The 20,227-nt window shown below is 39.7% G+C and overlaps 1 protein-coding gene across 1 annotated transcript in view; it reads left to right on the top strand.

Moving 5' to 3' along the window:
• The window catches only part of Kif2a (kinesin family member 2A), a 63,233-nt gene that overhangs the window by 22,794 nt on the left and 20,212 nt on the right, over window positions 1–20,227 (top strand). The window contains exons 2-7 of the mRNA NM_053376.1: window positions 10,182–10,276; window positions 10,856–10,972; window positions 14,207–14,261; window positions 16,434–16,556; window positions 17,127–17,227; window positions 19,378–19,473. Coding sequence (NP_445828.1) covers window positions 10,182–10,276; window positions 10,856–10,972; window positions 14,207–14,261; window positions 16,434–16,556; window positions 17,127–17,227; window positions 19,378–19,473 — 587 coding nt within the window. The remainder of the gene's footprint in view (window positions 1–10,181; window positions 10,277–10,855; window positions 10,973–14,206; window positions 14,262–16,433; window positions 16,557–17,126; window positions 17,228–19,377; window positions 19,474–20,227) is intronic.

Here is a 20,227-nt window from a genome sequence, read left to right as displayed (position 1 = left end):
AGGTTCCTGGACCAGTAGTGTTGCTAACTTTGGGGTTGGTGACCATTTTATATCCAGAGCACAATACCTATTGTCCTAATGATCAGTATTTAGTTTCCTTCTTTTTTGAAGCTAATTTGTTTAGTTCAACTGTACTTCATGTGCCTAGGCTAAAAATTTTCTGCACTTTGATTCTATATTTTTTTTTGACATTTCTTGCTCTCAACTCAGTGTTAACAGTATGATTACACAGCCCTTTTTGTATTTGGTTTGGAAATTAGTTTGGCACTGTGGTGATGGACATAGTACATTCAGGTTCTTTGCAATGAGAATGGGGTTGTTGTTGTAAATATATAAAAATAAAAAAGTATGGTTGTCTTTTATCCTGCTTGGTCCGCACCTTGGTGCCCAAGGTATCTGCTAGATATCTTGGCAGAAACACATCCCAGGTGCACTTTCCTACACTCAAACCCTCACATAAAAGAACACACAACACAATAATCTTTGACCCAATTGGTAAGATATAATTGCCCACTTAAACATACACAGCCCAGTACCATCCATCCCATGAGAACATTATTAACAACCTGTAAATACACAGAGCAGAATCTTTTTTTTTTTTTTTTTTTTTTTTTTTGGAGCTGGGCAGAATCTTAACATCACCTGCCATCTTGTCCTGCCACAGCTTCTCAGCACCCCCCTCCCTCCTGTCTCTTCCTCTCTCTTCAAACTTCTCTCCCGCCTTCCTTCTTCTCTCCCATCCTTCCTTCTTCTCCAATCAGGCCTCCTGCTAATCCTGTACCTGCCCCTCACCAGTATTTTACAAATTCAATGGAGAGGTGGTTCTGGTGAAGTCACCCAAGTTCTGAGTCCTTGACTAGGCAGCTGTCCTTGGGGCAGTGGAATTAGCATCAAAATACAGTAACTTCAGGGCAAACCACAACATGGGGTTAAATAAGGGGTGGGGCTGGGAAGATGGCTCATTTAGTAAAGTGATTACGGTGTTAGTTTGAGAGCCTTGAAGTAAGTCCCCAGCATCCACATTAAAAGCTGGACATGGGAGTATGTGCTTGTAATCCCCGCTTTGGGAAGGCACAGATAGGCAGATCTTTGGGGCTTGCTGCCCTAGAATAACAACCCCAGGTTCCAGTAATGAGAGACCCTATCACAAAAACAAGGTGGATACCTCCTGAGTAACCCCCATTGACATTTATTTAGCCTTTAAAAAAGATACACACACACACACACACACACACACACACAAACACACACACTCTACATCATTGATATTTAACTTTAAAATTGAATACACACACCCACGACTGGAATCTGCAAATTATATTGAAGTATTTCTTGTATACTTTTGTTTAAAATGTTAATTTCTTTGCCAGGCTTGGTGGTACACCCTTTAATCTCAGCACTTGGGAAGCAGAGGCAGGCAAATCTCTGAGTTTGAGGCCAGCCTATACTACTACAGGTAGTACTACACAGGGAAACCCTGTCTTGAAAAACCAAACAAAGTTAGTTGCTTTGACATCTCTAAGTGGAGGTCTTTTCCAAGTAAAAATTGACCTAAAAGCCTAACTTTGGGCACTGAAAACCAGGAGATATGCTATTGGAAGTAATGATTATGGACATACTCTATTCTGCATTGAAAAAAACAAAAACAACTCAACAGGCAGTATTTCCTTCAGGTAGCTTGGAATAAAGCTGAAAATTTAAAAGTCTGTACATTTTAAGTTTCTGATCCTATAGATTATTTATTATATGGTAGATTTTATGAAATATAAACCTAACAGTTTTCAAATCTAACTCCTGTTTTCTGTCAATATAATTTGACAATGGATAAAATCTTCTAGTCAGAGACAGAATAATATGTTCATGCATTGTCATCAGTCTGCATTAGTCATGTATGTGAAAGCCAGACAGACATAGCTCAAAGATAACACCATTGAGTAGGAGTGGGTTAGAAATGCTACGTACGTACATGGGTGAGGCTGAAGTAGATGGTGGCAGAGAGACGACGCTGCTGGACATGAACACATATGCCTAATGCCGGGACTTGAGGTCAACCTGCTGCTGCATAGCAAGATGCCTCTAAAACTAAACTCACTGAATAATATTAGATTGAAAATTGCTCCAGATTTGTTCCCTAGCTAGGTTTATAGCTGCCCCCCACCCCCCAAGGGAAGCAGTCCAAGAGAACTAATGCTGAAAAATGAAGGTGTCATCTCCTGTGCACTGGAGGTCATTATTTGTGACCTTTACCCCGTCTCTTCAGTCAGGTGCGTACTTTTAGAACTCACAGACAGACTGCCCAAAGAAGTGCCGTGCACTAGCAGTTTGGGAGACAGTTCTAGAAAATGCACGACACAACCAATCACAGAGAAAGTTAGAACAAGAAAACAGTAGTGCATAGAAAAACACATACGGGGCTGGAGGGATGGCTCACTGGTTCAGAGTGCTGGCTGCTCTTCCAGAGGTCCTGAGTTCAAGTCCCAGCAACCACAAGGTGGCTCACAACCATCTGTAATGGGAACTGATGCCCTCTTCTGGCATGTAAGCATACATGCAAGGAGAATGTTGTATACATAATAAATATAAAAAAAGAAAAACACATAAGATGTGGAAGTAGTTCTTGAAGAGAAATAGTAGCTTTAATTAAAGCAATTGCTGTGAGAAAAGAAGAAGATGTAAAAGATGAACGAGCTAAACATTTTTTTAAAAAATGCAGTGGGAGCCGTGAGATGGCTCTGGAGGGCACTTGCTGCCAAGCCTGACATCCTGAGTCTGGTCCCCAGGTTCCACATGGTGGAAGGAAAAAAACCAACCCCTTCCTACAAGTTGTCCTCTCACCTCCACAGGCCGCAGCAAGTATACACCCCAGTTTGTACACATGCACACACGCACATGCACAATCAATCAATCTGAAAATAGTTTTAAATGGGAACCATAGAAAAAAGTCTAGAAAAGTTATCAAATTCAGTAATAGAAAAACTATAATAATTTGTAATTATAAAGGGGATTCTTCTCAGAGATAACATCAAAAGCTATGTGAAGAATAGTTGCCAAACACTAGAGGTTCAAATGTGGGTTTTTTTCCTAGGTTTTGTTTGGAGATTGGGTCTGATACAGTGGCTTGACCTCTGACTTGGCTATATAGCCAAGCATGACCTTGAACCTCTTGGTTTCCTACCATCATCTACCAAGCCCAGTTTATGATTTTTGTACCTATTTAATTCCAGCATACAGGAAGGAGAGAGATGCCATTACGAGTCATTCTGCGAGCCTATGTGATGGCTCAGTGGGTAAAGGTGCCTGCTGCCGCACCTAACAGTTGAATTTGATCTCTGAGGACTACGTGGTAGGAGCAGAGAACCAGCTCCTGCATGTTGTCCTGTCGCTCCACAGGAGTGCTGTAGCACGTGCGCCTCTCCACCCACAAACACAAGAAGGTGGTGCGATAAGACATCTAAATGACCTTAGGAGGCCAGGGCAACTGATACCAAATGTTAATAGTTGATGTGAGAAAGGAAGGTTGTGGACCCATGTTCAAAATAATATTCAGTTCATTTACACAGATGTCTTAATAGTTTGATACTATTAATTAACTTTTTGGAGTGGGAAAACTATACAAGCAAGCAAAAAGACCAAGATCATAAAACAAACTCTTAAAAGCAGTAAGGTGGGAGAAACTGTTTCAGAGTAAAGCAAAGCTCTCATGACAGTTGTCTTAGTGTGAACAGACACCATGAACAGGGTAACTCTTGTAAGGACAACATTTCATTGGGGCTGGCTTACAGATTCAGGGTTCAGTCCATTATTATCAAGGCTGGAGCATGACAGCATCCAGGCAGGCACAGTACAGGCAGCTGAGAGTTCTGTATCTTCATCTGAAGGCTGCTAGCAGAATACTGGCTTCCAGGCAGCTGGGAGGAGAGTCTTAAAGCCCACACCCACAGTGACACACCTACTCCAACAAGGCCACACCTACTCCTACAGTGCCACACCTTCTAATAGTGCCACTCCCTAGGCCGAGAATATACAGACTATCACAACAGTGTACCTTGGGTTCAGAGATAAGGAAGTTCAGGCGAGTGTCTGTGTGCTCTAAGTATGAGGAAGTAGTGTTGCAGATAGCGGAAATAAGTGCTTTTCAGGAAGTGGTGATGAACTGGTTGGTTTTCTTTAGGACAGGGAAGGAAGTTGGTTACCATATATACTAAGTGCCCAGGGAATAAGGACGTGAATAAGAATGGGTGTGTTATACTTTAGAAGAAAATATAAGGAACTGTCTTTTTTTTTTTTTTTTTTCCGGAGCTGGGGACCGAACCCAGGGCCTTGCGCTTGCTAGGCAAGCGCTCTACCACTGAGCTAAATCCCCAACTATAAGGAACTGTCTTAAGTGATCTCAGTCTTGTGAAAAAAGTTATACAAAAAAGACAACTATAAACAAGTTCGTTCTTAGAGGTATGTGTTGGTAAAAATAAAAGCTTCAGATTACATGGTTTTTAGTTAATCTGGTCATGTGGTAAAAGCAAATATCACTTTGCTACATTTTATTCTTTCTAGAGTTCAGTGTTAGCTGATATATCTGGTTGGTTTTGTTTTGTTTTAAATTAGATTTATGCATTTGTGTGTGTGTGTGTGTGTGTGTGTGTGTGTGCGCGCGCGCGCGCGCGCTTTGCCTGCATGTATATCTGAGCACAATTTGCATGCCTGGTGACTGTAGAGGCCAGAAAAGGGCTTTAGTTACCTTGGAACAGGAGTTACAGATGGTTGTAAACCACCGTGTGGGTGCTAGGAATCGAACCTGAGTCTTCTGGAAAGGAGCAGATGCTCTTAATCACTGAGCCATCTCTCTGGTCCCCGCCTGGCTGTTTTGTATTTTAAGGCTTTCTGCGTCTCTGCTTTGGCAATTGGAGTTTCAGATGTTCCAGTATCTAGAAACCAGCTCCTGCTAGGTATTCTTGATTTTCTTTATTTTCTAATTGCCAATCTGTATAGGCTGTTTCCAGATGTTCAAGACTTTGACATTGTGATTTATTGTGTGGATACTACATATTTTGCTTTACATTTCACCACACCCAGTTATTAGTATAGACACTCCTCTTAAATCTGAGGATGTGAAAATGTGCAGTAGGGATGGTAAGCAGTAGGAATATTTTTATTGGCTGGTTTTTGTTTTTAATCTTTTGGAATATATGTTACATTTTCAGTTGGTGTTCATCGCAGGGTAACTTTATAGACCCAGTCTTTAGTCCCTACCATGGCCTCTCCATTTCCTGCTGGTTGTTCTTCTTTGTCGCCTTGCACATACATACTGACTGACTGGGAACTTGCTCTGTAGGTCTCAGCTGTGGTAGTCTTCCTGCCTCTGATTCCCGAGTGCCACTGTGCCCGTCAGGCTGGGTTCATTCATCAGGGTATCTGATATTCAGACATATTTTCTTGGGGCCCAGGTTGTTTCCTTTCTTGTGTTGATGGAACACTGACAATGTCTCATACCTTTCCAAAAACTTGTTACTATGGTCTTCTTTTCCTGATTAATGGTTATTACTTTATGAGATTATCAGGGGCGGTGCGGGCAAGGGTAGCTGCTGGGTCAGCCTGTTCTCACATTCGATAAAGCAGTGATGGATCCTCCCAGACTGATGGGAACCAGGTTTGCGCCAGCATGACTTCTCACGTTACTCTTGAGACCATTCTCCATTTTCACTCATTTTGTTTTCATGATCTCGGTAAATGTAGGTGCACTGCTTTGGCATCACTAAGGAAGACCTTCCATTGCAGGAAAACAGGTAACTGATGACCTGCGTTTGTCAGTAGCTCCACAGTCCTTGCCTTTTGACTGAGTACTTACTTTGTTGGAAACATGCATAGGTAGCTGGTGTGCCTGTTCTAACCAGGGCAGGACTCCTCTAGTGGGTGTTCTTTCCTGTGAAGCTCCCCACCGCACTGGCCACAGTTCTGTTTGATCTGCACTCAGGTCTGGGGCTTCCTCTGCTTAGCTGCTGCATCATATCAACAGCCTTGGCTTTGTGAGTGTAAGATCTGGGTCTGGGTTTTCCCTGCCAGTCTCCCTCTTCCTCCTATGTTACAGTACATCTCCTTTACTCTTTTCTGCCTGACTGTCTCTCAGAGGACCCAACTGATGCATCTTCCTCTAGTTATTTACCTCATTTCCTCTGGTTGAAATGAGGATTTAAACTTTTTTAAGTTGCATTTAGTTTAGTTTTGTGTATGTGTGTGGGGACACGGGGGACAACTGTGGGAGTTGCTTCTTTCCTTGTATCATGTGGGTCCTAGGAATCCAGCTTACGAGCTCAGGCATCAGGCTAGGTGGCAGGTGCCTTAACATGCTGAACCAGCTCCTCCAGTGAATCTTTCTCAGCTTCTCTGTCTAGATTCTCCCTGTTATTTCATAGTGATTGTCTCCAACCAACGGGGAGCTCTGCTTCCTCTCTAGTGTACACTGGGAGAGAATGGCAGTGTCACTCAGTTGTTTTCACACCTCTGACATTTAAGTCCTTCACCTGTCGTTTTATAGACAAGGGATAATAGAGATAATATTGTCTGAGATTGGGTCAGTCAGAGAGTTTTTAAGGGAGAGGTGGTTATTAAAAGAGTATTGGCTGTGCTCGCTTCGGCAGCACATATACTAAAAGAGTATTGGCTGGGCATGATGGTGCAAGCCTTTAATACCAGCACTTGGGAGGCAGAGACAGGGAGATAACTAAGTTTGAGGCCAGCCAGGGCTACATAGTTAGACCCTGTTTTATTAATCAATTAACTGATAGACTAACATTTTGTCCTTTACTCAAAATGGGCACTATTAGAAGATTTTTGAGCAAAAATGTGACTGTGTGCATGTGCGTGAGAATTTGTGTATGTGGTGTATGCTACACAGTAGATTGGTATTTGGTAGTGTAAAGATAGTGGAGATGATGTCACCCTCCACTTTATTTCCTTGAGACAGGGTCTCTGTACCTGGACTGAACTGGGATCTAGCAAGCCTACTACCCCTCCATGGCCAACAGTGTTAGGTTCACAGGGACATGACCATACTTTGCTTTTTTCTGGGCATTTGAACTCAGGTTCTCTGGCTTGTACAGCAAGTGCTTTTACCTGGTGAGCCATGTCTCCAGCCTCCTTCTTTATTGTTTGTTTTGTTTTGTTTTGAAATAAGTTCCCATCTAACCTAGAACTCACTGGGTAGCTCAGGCTGTTCTCAGACTTACAGTAATCCTTATACCTCAGTTTCCCTAGTGCTGATATTACAAACATGCACTACTGTACTCAGCTATAACTTTAAACCAAAATCATTGTGGTTGATGTGTGGAGAACAGAATGAAGGGCAAAGTGGTCAGAAACAGAGACTAGTTGAGAGAGTATTGCAGTCATACCATACAGTGATGCAAATCTGTCTTTGGCTGTTTTTGTCTTTGTTTTAGCTTCATACATTTATGTGGTGAATTTTGCTCAATCTCTTACACCCCTCCTACTTTCCTACCATTCCCTTCTACTGTTAAATCATTCTTCCCAGCTTGTCACATCCTTCCTTGTTTCCATGTCTTTCTGTGTGTGTATGACTTACTGAGTATATCAGAGTTGTAACAAGACATGGATATCTTGTGCCAAGTAGTAGAATTAAAATTAATACCTAATATTGACCACAGAGAAGAATAAAGTCTTGCGGTTGGAAACCTAAGTGGAAGGCAATTTGTTGTGTCTACTCTTTAGTTTGAGGTGTGTGTGTGTGTGTGTGTGTGTGTGTGTGTGTGTGTGTGTACACAAGCACTTACAAAGTTCGCTAGGTTATCTGGAATTTGAGTTACAGTTTTGAGCCACCTGGTTTGTGTGCTGCAAGTGCTCTTAGCTGCTGTACTTTCTCTACAGCCCTTTTTACACTTAATAAAGGAGTATCTGGATCATGCTGTCTGTGGAAATAATAAAATTAATAGCCTAGCGTGTGTGTGTGTGTGTGTGTGTGTGTGTGTGTGTGTTGGAAGCAGCAGTGTGTGTGTGTGTGTGTGTTTAAAAAAAGCAGAAAACAAATGCGGTTACATATTCCTATAATCCTAGCATTTAAGAGGTACAACAGGGACAGATGGAAATTAGATGTTCAAAGTCATCTTCAGATGTAGTAAATTCAAATCCCCTGTCTCGATCAGTGTACCAGTTGCTGTGTTAGTCGGGGTTCTCTAAGTCGCAGAATGTATGGAATGTCTTTCTATATTGAGGGAATTTATTATGATTTACAGTCTGTGTTATGATGACCAACAATAGTCAGCTGTGAATTAGAAGTCCAAGAATCTAGTAGTTGTTCAGTCCACGAGGCTATTGTTTCAGCTAGTCTTCGGAAGAAGTAGATTCCAACAGACGTGCTGAGAAGCAAATGCAAGCGGAAGAGTGAATCTTCCTTCTTCAATGTCCTTATGTAGGTCTCCAGCAGAAGGTGTGACCCAGGTTAAAGGTGAGTAAAACCACACCTGCTTCTGGGACTTGTTTTATCTCAGGCTGACCTTGAATTTGGAGATCTGCTTGCCTCAGTCTCCTGGGATTAAAGGCATGTACTACCTGACCTGGGCCTAAGCTTTTCATGGCCACCATGCCTCAAGATCTCCATGCCAACATCCAGGTCAGAAACTTGTGTCTTCCAGCTCAGGAATGGATCATAGGTGAGCCCTCCAATTCTGGATTGTAGTTTATTCCAGATATAGTCAGGTTGACAACCAGGAATAGACACTACAGTTGCTAGTACTAATGCTCTTAGTATTTGAGTATTGATTGATTGTTTATAGATGGGGTTTTATGTAGCTCAGTCTGAACTTAAACTCAGTGTGTAGCCTTGAGGGCTTTACTTCTCGATTCTACTTCCAAAGGCTGAGGTTATAGATTTGCACAATTGTGTTTGGTTAAAATTGGAAATTTTTACAAGACTTCTGCAAATATTTATGAGGGGTGTGTGTGTGTTTGTGAGAGAAAGAGAGAGAAAGAGGGAGGTGCTGTAATTTTATACACAATATTTTAAATTAATGATAGTCTTAATCTTTAATACAGCATTAGCATTACAGTCATACATGTTTTTGTTTTAGGTCCTTACAATGTTGTAATTATCTTAAAGTAAGTTATCAATACCTTAGGGCTTCATTTGAATACTTGTAAAACTTTGTTATGTTCAACATTCTATTAGGTAATGTGTGGATGTATAATTAGTGTCTATATTTAACTAATAATCAAATGGAACGAAGACATGAAATAATAGATATATGGTGCATGCATATATGAGAATCTTAGTCTGACTCTAGGAATTTATCCTAAGAAAATAAGTGGAAAGAGTATAATGACAGATATACAGTGAAACTGTAACCTCAGAGATCTCCATAAATTATAACAGACGGAATATTGTGTAGTGGCTTAAAATAATGATTTAGCCTTATAGTTATTGACTGGTAAGGTCCATGCTCCACTGAAAGGGAAGGGAAACCAGTTTAAACCCTGTGTATCATATTCTGTGTCCTGATGACAAGATTACCACCATCAGAGGAAGTAAGTGTAGATACGAGCTGGACATTTACATTAGTACTTCCCAACCTTTCTGGAGTCCCTTTGTTTTTTTCTCTACAAAGGTAATGCCTTTAGTGCTCACCGTATATGATTTAAAGTGATTTCTTCTCCATAAATGGTCTTTTTATTAGTATAGTTAACTGTTAATCCTATGAATCTTAGTTTTGAATACCACAGTTTAAGTTTGGAGTCATAGCAAGTTAACTTCCTAATCATTAGAACTGTTTAATGGCATAAAAATTTAGTTATCTGTCAATGTAACCATTTTTCAGGAAGGCTTTTTGTTTGCTTGCTTGTTTGTTTGTAGTTTTTAGGTAAAGTTTAACTTTTATATAATTTTTATTGGTTTATTTACATTTCGAATGTATCCCCCTTCCCAGTTCCCCTCCACAAACTTTGATTTCTCCCCCCAACACACACACACTTTGATCTTAACAAATACCCTGAGTTTCTGGACCTGATGCTATAAACCTAATGGACAAAGTCTACTTTGTAAAAGTCGCTTGTAAGAATGACAGATCATACATGTATGACTGTATGTGCATGTATGTGGGTATGCAGACACTAAGTTGTAGTTAACCGTGTTCTAAGAATACTACCATTCATTGTTCTTATGTTTTATTCCTACTTAGGCCGAATACACCAGGCAATGGTGACATCATTAAATGAAGATAATGAAAGTGTCACAGTCGAGTGGATAGAAAATGGAGACACAAAAGGAAAAGAGGTGCGGTTACTTATAGACATCATTTCTAGTCAAGACTCTGATGGCAAAACAAAATACTAAGCTATAATTTTATATGATGGAGATATTCTGTATCCTTCCTTTAAGAACTGTCAAATAGGAACTGAAGAGATGGTCACTGGTTGAGACTGATGGAGAACCCTGATGTAATTTCCAGCCCCAACATGGTGGCTCACAACCATCTCTAACTAGTTCTAGGGGATTCAACACTTTTCTGGGTCTTAGGGCACCAAGTATGCATGTGGTATGCAGTCATTTGTGTAGGCAAAACAACTGTATATTAAAAAGAAAAATCTGCCCAGTGAGTTGTAAAAATGAGCTCAAAGAAAGAAAGTCTTCTCTCTATACATCATCTGTTCATTAGCTCAGGGCACACAACTTAAAAGTTGCTATATGTAAATAACAATTATGTAGTTTTGAAGGCCACTTTTTACTAACAGCTCTTAAAATCAAGTGTAAAATATATGTGGACTATTGCTCTAAACAATCTAGTTTACAGAATAGTCTGAAACTTGGGATTGAAGTCATTTGCTCTATAACTCACTGTGTTTATTTGTACAGATTGACTTGGAAAGCATCTTTTCACTTAACCCTGACCTTGTACCTGATGAAGACATTGAGCCAAGTCCAGAAATACCTCCACCCTCCTCATCCTCAAAAGTAAACAAAATTGTAAAGGTTAGTTAGGGGCGAGTGCACGTGTATGCATGCTGATTTGAGACAATGAAGAATGTATATAGTATGTGTTAAGTATTGATAGGTTCATTTTTTTTTATAAGTTTTGTCCACCATCTGTATCAGTGCAGGCCGTACACACCTTCATAAGTCAGGTTGCCCAGTTCATAATTCATGACACTCTTTAGATCAGATCATGAAAACTCCTTGCCTAGTTATTTTTTGAGAGAGAGCTTCTCGGGAGAGATGAGTCAAAGCAATTCCCTTGTCAGTGTTGAATGAGCACTTACTGATAAGATAGCTGTTTATTAATACACGCTCTGGTAATCTTTTAAAGTTCTGGCTTTGTAATTTTAAAATGTTGAGAAATGAGAAGCGTAGTTTAGCTACCTGTGTTTTGTTGCTGAGGAGAGACTTTTTTTTTTTAAGATTTATTCATTTATTATATATAAGTACACTGTAGCTGTCTTCAGACACACCAGAAGAGGGCATCAGATCTCTTTACAGATGGTTGTGAGCCACCATGTGGTTGCTGGGAATTGAACTCATGACATCTGGAAGAGCAGTCGGGTGCTCTTAACTGCTGAGCTATCTCTCCAGCCCGAGGAGAGACTTTTAAGGGTGATGCCACATGCTCCCTAGTAGCTGTAGTTCTCCAAGGTGGAAATCCACTAGAGATAGCTCTGCTTCTAGTATCTCAAAACTCTGTACTGTTAATAAACTGCATGAAAATACAACCAGAGGGGCTGGGGATTTAGCTCAGTGGTAGAGTGCTTACCTAGGAAGCGCAAGGCCCTGGGTTCGGTCCCCAGCTCCGAAAAAAAAGAACCAAAAAAAAAAAAAAAAAAAAAAATACAACCAGAGTCCTGCCAAGTTGTTGAAACTGTGCTTCTTAATGTCTGATTCAGTGGTGTCTACTGACTTCTACCTTGTGCTATGTTAGAATACACAGATGAATTTGATGTGACTTGCAAGCCTATAGGAACTCCATATTTTGCAAGGAAAACATGCATAAACATGCAAATGTGTTATAGACACTTAACCATCTACAAACTACTCTGCTCTGAAATTACATATGTGAATGTAAATCAGAGTTTGAGTTCAGATAACAAGCGAAGTGAGAGTTCCTGCGTGAAGGTCCTTACTAAGTGTGCAGTGTTTTCATACACTGCTTCCTACATAGCCTGAATGGATTGGCACAGCTTCAGTTTATCAACCACCTCCCACTCCCATGTTGAAATCGAGCTCAGTAATTCCCCTTTGCCTTGGCATCCTACCACCGAGCTCCATATATCCCCAGGCCTCAGGGTGTTGTTAATCTTTGCTTTCCTTTAAGATCACCCAATGACGTTTAAAACTACTGACTTCCGGGCGGCTCCACTTTGAGAGATAATACCACTATCCAAATAATACCTAATCTAATTTCAGTGTGGGATTGAGTTTAACTACATTATTTGCTGTGAGTTTGTTTTTAAGTGAATTCACTCTTAGTAGCTATGTAAATGGGACCAGAAGTTGGCTGCCTGTGCAGTAGTCAAGTCTTTGAAACCCTTAATGAAGTCTTTTTAGGATAACTGGCCATGTTTGTTTCAGAGTACTTTGATATTTCATCTGAATAAAGGAATCAACACTGACTACCTCCTTAGATTCAAAGGTGTAATTTACTACCAGTCCCTCAATCCAAGATAGAAAGAGCTCCAAAAATCCAAGGTTTTAATTTTTATTTGTTATTATTTTATTCATGGTTTGTGTGAGCGTAGGTGTGTGCATGCCATGGTTTTCAGGCAGCTCTCAGAGGACCACCCTCCATCGTTGGCTCTCCCCTCCTGCCGTGTGCTCTGGACGCCTGTCTTGCTGCCGGACACAGCAAGCGCATCACACACTGTGTGGCAGCTCACAGCACATCTGACTCTTTTTGTAGAGAGGGCGTTTAGGATTGACTGTTTAGACTTGTGCAGGAAGTAATTTTACCTGCTGAGCTATCTTGCCAGCCTCCAAATGCAAAGTTTTTGAGAACAAACATTAGATCACAGAAAAGAAATTGCACATATGTGATGAATTTCAGTTAGAATGAAGCTACACCATAAATATATAACGTTATCCTCAGGGAGGTTGGAGGTCCCTGAGTAAGGGCCCTTGTACCACCATTGTTGATTTGAATCCACATAACTAAGTACTAAAGCAGCTATGACCCTGTAACTACAGCTTCGGGGGGGCAGGTGGAAGGATTGCCGGAGCTTGCCGGCTGTCAGCCTGGTTCCAGTTCAAGTGAGAAACCCGGACTCCAGGATAAGGTAGAACATGACAGCAGACACCAGATGCCCTCCTGTGTTCACACACACACACACACACACACACACACACACACACACACACACACACACACACACGAAAACTTCAGACTCCGTGTATTCAAGGTATATATGAAACACAAATGAATGTGCATTTAAAGTTGAGTCCTGTCACCAAAATACCTGATTTCACACACATGAGAGCACTTACACAGATATTCTGAGATGTGAAGAAATGTGGAACATTTCTAGTGTAGTGCTTTTCAGATATGAGATCCCCCACCTGTACACAGTTTTGGCAAGGTAGAATATAGTGTAGTCACGTAGCCCCACTTCAACATTCACTCGGGCTGTAGTGGATCAGTGATGGAATAGCCAAACCTGAGCATCAAAAGGCCTTTGGAAAATTCTCTCCATAGTCTGAGAAGCAAAACTACAAAATTTTCTCTTTCACCTCTCTTTCTCTTTTTCCCTACCCTCTGGGGAGCGGAGGGTGGGTGGGTGGATGTTGGTGTATTCATTTCTGAGTGATGATGAAAAAATTGTACTACAGAACTTCGTAAATAAGATCTCTACACCTGACTTGAGCTCGGAATCAAGAAAATAATGATTCCGTAGAGTTGTGTGAAACTGCAGTGGATAAGGTCTTTAGAGCAATATCTTTCTCATATTCATTAATATATGGGGGGCTAGAGAGATGGCTCAGCTGTTAAAGGCTAGGCTCACAATCATTAATATATGGGGAATTTGGATATAGAAACCTCCTAAAGGACGTTGACTGTTGATGAATTAGCTTTTTTTTTTTTATTATTTATAGTTTTTCTTCATTTGGCTTCATGTTACTATTGCCTGTTTACTTTCATTTAATTAAAAATAGCCAAGGCAGTGATACTTGTGAGGAATGAAGGGGGAAAAAAAAATAAGTAAATACTACTTTTTTCTGTAGAACCGACGGACTGTGGCATCTATTAAGAACGACCCTCCCCCCAGAGATAATAGAGGTAAAGTAAAACTTTATTTCTTAATCTTTATCCTGAAGTTTTTAGCATGACTTTGATGAGGTATATAAAAAGTTAATATTACCCTTGGTGTTCAAACCATACATGGCTAATTTTAACATTAGGGTTCCTTATTTCCTAATATCTCAATAGCATTAATAATCTTTTTCTTGTTTAAGAAATACATTCTACTCATGGCGAGGCATGCCTGTAGTTTGAGAACTCAGGAAGTAGAGGGAGGAACCTCCCTACAAGTTGGAAACTGATCTCGTCTGTATAGGGGATTCTAGGCTAATAGGGCTACAAAGCAAGACTCAGTAAAACAAAACAGAAGCAGTGTAAATGTATGTGGTGACTAGAGACTCAGTATGTACTGTTTATTCGACTCACTCAGTTTTAAAAAAATGGAGGTGGACATTAGAGAAAGAAAGAGGAAGGATTCAGATGATGATGGTGTCCCATTCATTATCATTGGCTTGATCGTAATTTCTGACTAAGGCTTTGAGAAATGGTTAGGTTTGGAGTTGGCAAAAGAAAGTTTAAATGGGCATACATTATAGTTGACTTTGAGTTTCACAGCCAGGACACATGGACAAGACTAGTTTCTCGTTTACTGTTGTTTGATTCAGGACTACTGTGCAGTTGTTGCTCTGTGTGCATGGATGGATGGTAGTACAAGGTGGGCCACAAGCACCAGAGAAGAGACTAAAGGAGAGAGGAGAAAGTCCTTTCACCACCACCTTTCAAATTGTTGAAGAATTTATATAAATTTCCTGAGCCTGGGTGCATTTGAGACAGAGTCTCTTTAGCCCAGGTTTAAGTCTCTTTTTGCATTGTTATGATATCTACAGTGGTAAAATACTGAAGATTTGTATGTTGGGGAGAAAAGAATGGAGTCTGGACTGTAAGGAAGGTTGGGAGGACTTTTACATTTGATTTCTGTGTGTCTGAACTGTGTATATTTTCAGAAGTGGGAATACTTTTCTTTTTTTCTGTCCATAAAATAGTATTTACTTCACATTATTTGTTGTCTCAAAAAAAACAGAGACAGAGGTAACACCCTAAGAGATTAGTAGAAAGGATTCCCCAAGTCCTGGTCCTTTGCATTCTCTTAAAATGCCAGTGTTCCATAGTTTCTTGAGCATGATGGTATTTACTTTATGTGCAAAAAAAGAAAAGGGAGACAATTAGAATTTGCCTTGCTTTTTTTTTTTTTTTTGGATATTTTCAAATGTTATCATGTTATCCCCTTTTCCAGTTTCTCATCCATAAATCCCCTATCCCCATCCCTCTCCCCCCTCTTCTATGAGGGTGTTCCCCTACCCAACAACCCACCTCTTGCTGCCTCCGTGCCCTGACATTCCCTACACTGGGGGGGAGGGGGGTCCAGCCTTGGCAGGACCAAGGGCTTCTCCTTTCACTGGTGCCCAACAAGGCCATCCTCTGCTACATTCATAGCTGGAGCCATGGATCTGTTCATGTGCACTCTTTGGATGGTGGTTTAGTCCCTGAGAGCTCTGGTTGGTTGGTATTGTTGTTCTTACCCAGTTGCAAACCCCTTTAGCTCCTTCAATCCTTTCTCTAACTCCTCCATTGGGGACCCCATTCTCAGTTCAATGGTTGGCTGTGAGCATTCACCTCTGTATTTGTCATGCTCTGGCAGAGTCTCTCAGGAGATAGCTATATCAGGCTCCTGTTAGCATGCACTTCTTGGCATCAGCAATATTGTCTGGGTTTAGTAGCTGTATGTCTATGGACTGGATGCCCAGGTGGGGCAGGGAGGATGCTTTTAAATTGCACATACACTATAGGGAATGTCTTTACATTCTGGAAGTATAAGATGGGTTTCATGTGCATCTTTAAAAATGATTATTAAAAGTCAATTTAGTTAGGTGAGTAGTTTTGTAGCTAAAATCACACCAGTTTTTGTTTGCATTTTAAGACTATTATTTGTAACTTTCTATGAAATCCATGCTGACCACAAACTCAGAGGTCTGCCTTCCTCTTTCCTGATGTAAATAGTACTTTAAAAATATCTTTTAGTTGTGTCAATTTAGGTATGAGCCATTGTACCTGGCATGAGTGTAGTATTTATGTATCAGATTTGACATGAGGATGCCTTTTTCTTTTACCATGGTTAGCTTTTAACTTTCCTGAATTAACTTTGTTTTCTAGTGGTTGGTTCAGCACGCGCACGGCCTAGTCAACTTCCTGAGCAGTCATCTTCTGCACAACAGAATGGTAGCGTTTCAGATATATCTCCAGTTCAAGCTGCAAAAAAGGAGTTTGGACCTCCTTGTATGTAAATACTGGATCAAGGACTCCGTCGTTTTAGGCGTACATGTAGTCTCTCTTGGTCAGCCTTACAGGTTCCTATGTAGTGAACAATCCAAGACAAACTTGGCTAAAGATTACACTCGCCAACAAAGTATAATTTGTGTTTAGTACTTTAGCTAATTAATTGGAGATATATAACATTTGGTGTGAGATTGTAACAATTGTTTTGAATTTAAAATTCTGGCTAGGTTTTTGGGGCTTTTTTTTTTTTTTGTTGTTGTTGTTGTTTTTTGATTGTAGAAGAAAATTATACTTCTTGATCCTTTCAGTTCAAAGGTCTGTGATTCTAAACCAAGAGATGACATGTGTCAGTGTGTCCGAGTCATTCCCTGGCTCATCTGTATGATGTCCTGTTCCTGCTTTTGTTAAAGCAGCTCATAGTGAAGCTCACCTGGGCATTCGGCATGTTCATCACTGTGGACATTGTGTGTGCACGCACATGCGCTTAAGTTACTCATAAAATATCTATATGTTAAATGTAATTCTATAAAAAGAAAGCTGTGCTTCTGCAGCTCATCTTTTTCCTTTTAGCACGTAGAAAATCTAATTGTGTGAAAGAAGTAGAAAAATTGCAAGAAAAACGAGAAAAAAGAAGATTGCAACAGCAAGAACTTAGAGAAAAAAGAGCCCAGGTTTGTAATGTAAATTCAAAAGTGTTTGTTGTTTGTAGAGAAGATTAGGTTATATCAGTGAAAATAGTTGATTTTAAAATAAATCTAAGGACTTCTTAAATTGAAGTGTGAAAATAATGTGTACGTTTTTAAAAAACAAATTACTGGTACAGATTTTTTATTGCATTCACTTATTACAGTTAAAGTTTAGTGTTATATGTTAGCCCTAAAATTGGTCTATTCTTGAAAGTAAGTATTTGTATGTAGAATCATAAACTATGTATTATAATATTGAAAACTTATAGGCTTTTATTTAGAAAGATCTACATGAAAATAGAAAGCTTTGGAAAACTACCCACAATAGATGTAAATGAAAATTATTGTTTGGACATATCTTGGTCCAACTAGGTATGGTAAAATTGGAGAAACAATATTTTGATTTATTGCACATAAAGTGAGTGTGTCTCTATTGTGTTGTTCTTTTGTTCTCTTCAGATGTTAGCAAATATTTAATAACTGGAAAATCTTTACATGTTAGAAGTTACCATATCTGTATCATTATTTGTACTGTTTCTATTAAATCACAGAATTTGTATAATGTAAGGCATCAAGCTGTTTTTAATAGTATTTTCAAGTGCCCTTAAACTGTGTTGAGCCTACAGTTCATATGTTTTGTTGTAGAATTTAAACATGACGTAGTGCTCAACCTGAAACATTAGTTTACACCTGAAGGTTACCTAAGACTATCTTCTTGAAATAAATAATACAAAGCTAGGCTTGCTGGTACAGCGTTTGTATTCCCGGCACTTGAATTGGTAAAGGCAGGGGGATTAGAAGTTCAAGGCTTCATCACTGCTACATGGTGAGTTTGAAACCAGCTTAGGTTGTCTGAGACCTGACTCCAGAAGACTACACAGAATACAGTTTATTGACACTTAGCACAAGTGCCACCTGGTGTTTCCTGAGGGAACTTGTAATCCTTAAACATCCCAGGGAGCGTTCAGTTTCTTCACATTCTGCTTCCCACCTGGCAGGTTGCTGTCCCTTTATGAAGGTGAGAATAAACTTCAGTGACAGGTCAGGACTCGAGTGCAGTCAGAACTTGAGTGTCAGTGATTCATTATTCATTGCAGGGAGGCTGTTGACCACGGCTTTTAGAATTTAAATCAAAACCTTACCAGTGTCGAATTTAAAATGAATTGCAGTCAGAATTCAATTCTTTGGCCTGTTTTCTCTTTTTCTTTGTAACTTTTAAAATATTATCTTGCTTTTGAACTGCTTAGCCTACCTCTCAGCAAGCACCTGGGAGGTAGAGGACCAAAGTTCCAGGTCAGCCTGCACTACTTGAAACCCTGACTCAAAAAAACCAGATAACATCATATTTAAGATAACACATGATCCTATGTCCTATATCATACTGGCTTTTGTTGTTTTGTTACATCTTGGCTATCTTAGAGCTAATAGAGGGGAATGAATGGGAATGAATCCATATTGTAATTTACTTTTAAGACTACGTTTATATTTAAAAACAGGACATTTATATGTAACTAAACAGCATGCTTTCATCTGCAGACGAAACGTTTTAAAGAATCCTTTAATGTGTTGACAGTAGAACTTGCATAGGCAGAGGAAAAGTAAATAGTAAATACTGATCCTTTGGGAGGATGAGTGGTCATGGACAGGGTAGGGAAAGGAGGGGTCTTTATGGATGTGACTGCAGGAACCTCACGGTGCCTTGTGCAGGCTCATGATGCTTAGATTATTGAAACACTAGATGGAGCAGTTCTGAGAGTTAGAATGTAGAGTGTGTTTCCCCAGTTCCGGCCTTTCTAGGGCTCTCTGCCAGTGTCTCAGAGTGCTCTTCCACTGCTGCATTTTCTGACATAGTTAAAGGAAATGCATTATAGATGATTTTTTAAACAGTTAAAGGATAGGTTTAGTGAGGAAACTTTGGAATTCACCAGATAAATGCAGATTAACATAATTGTGTTATTTATGTGAAAGTGATTTTGAACACATTAATCTGAATTTGGAAATTATGTCATAGTTTTAGTATGATTTTGAGTTTGGTTAACAAATGGCAGTGTCTGATTTGCAACTTTCAAAATTATATGCAACACATACCGTGTGATTATAAGTATCATTAAGTTTCAAATCCTGTCTTTGAATAGGATGTCGATGCCACAAATCCAAATTACGAGATTATGTGTATGATCAGAGACTTCAGAGGGAGCTTGGACTATAGACCCCTCACAACAGCTGATCCTGTAAGGTCCTTTGTGAATCATTACCTGAAAATGTCATATTGGTGATAAAACATTCATACTTACTAATCGTATATTTTATTTACCTGTATGGTTTCGTCTTTCCTTATGAGGTTCAGTTCCTGTAATTTCAGAAAAATCATGGCCCCTCTTTTTTTGTTCATCTTTAGTTTTAATATTAGAAGTGCTGTCCGCATATCTGCTCGTTGCAGCCAAAGCCTCCTTGTCTTCAGATGCCTGTGTATCAGCTAGTGAGTCCAGAGGAAACCTAGTTTCTTTTTTGACCTTCACACAGGCTTTGATCTCAGCTCCAAGCTTATTTAACTTTGGTTAAATCATACTGGTTTACTATTAAACTAATTTGTTATTTTTAAATACACATTATTCTGGCTTTCACTCCTAAAGGGCTATAATAGACCAGAATTCCAGTGCTGAGAACTACTCTGTAGTTCATTACCTGCTGCACAATGAAGATGCTCTTCCAAGGAGAAATAAGAATTGACCTATCATATAGAGAGTGTTTGGTTACCAAACATTTGTGTTAAGCAGAATGTTATAGACCCTGATAGGTTTCTTATTCATAAACTTGTGTTCCTGTATATTTTAGACCTTGCTACACTGCCAGATATCTCATCTGTTGCACCTGAACTCATGGTTTTAGTCTGACAATTTGTCAAACTTTAAAATAGCAGCGACAAGAGGAGAATATTCTAAGAAATCATGTATTGAAAGTAATTTTTATCTTTAAAATAAGCTT

The sequence above is a fragment of the Rattus norvegicus genome, chromosome 2 (genome assembly GCF_036323735.1).
Source record: "Rattus norvegicus strain BN/NHsdMcwi chromosome 2, GRCr8, whole genome shotgun sequence".
In the NCBI taxonomy this organism is placed as follows: domain Eukaryota; kingdom Metazoa; phylum Chordata; class Mammalia; order Rodentia; family Muridae; genus Rattus; species Rattus norvegicus.
The sequence above is the reverse complement of the archived record's forward strand: the minus strand, read 5'-3'. Positions and strand labels throughout refer to the sequence as shown.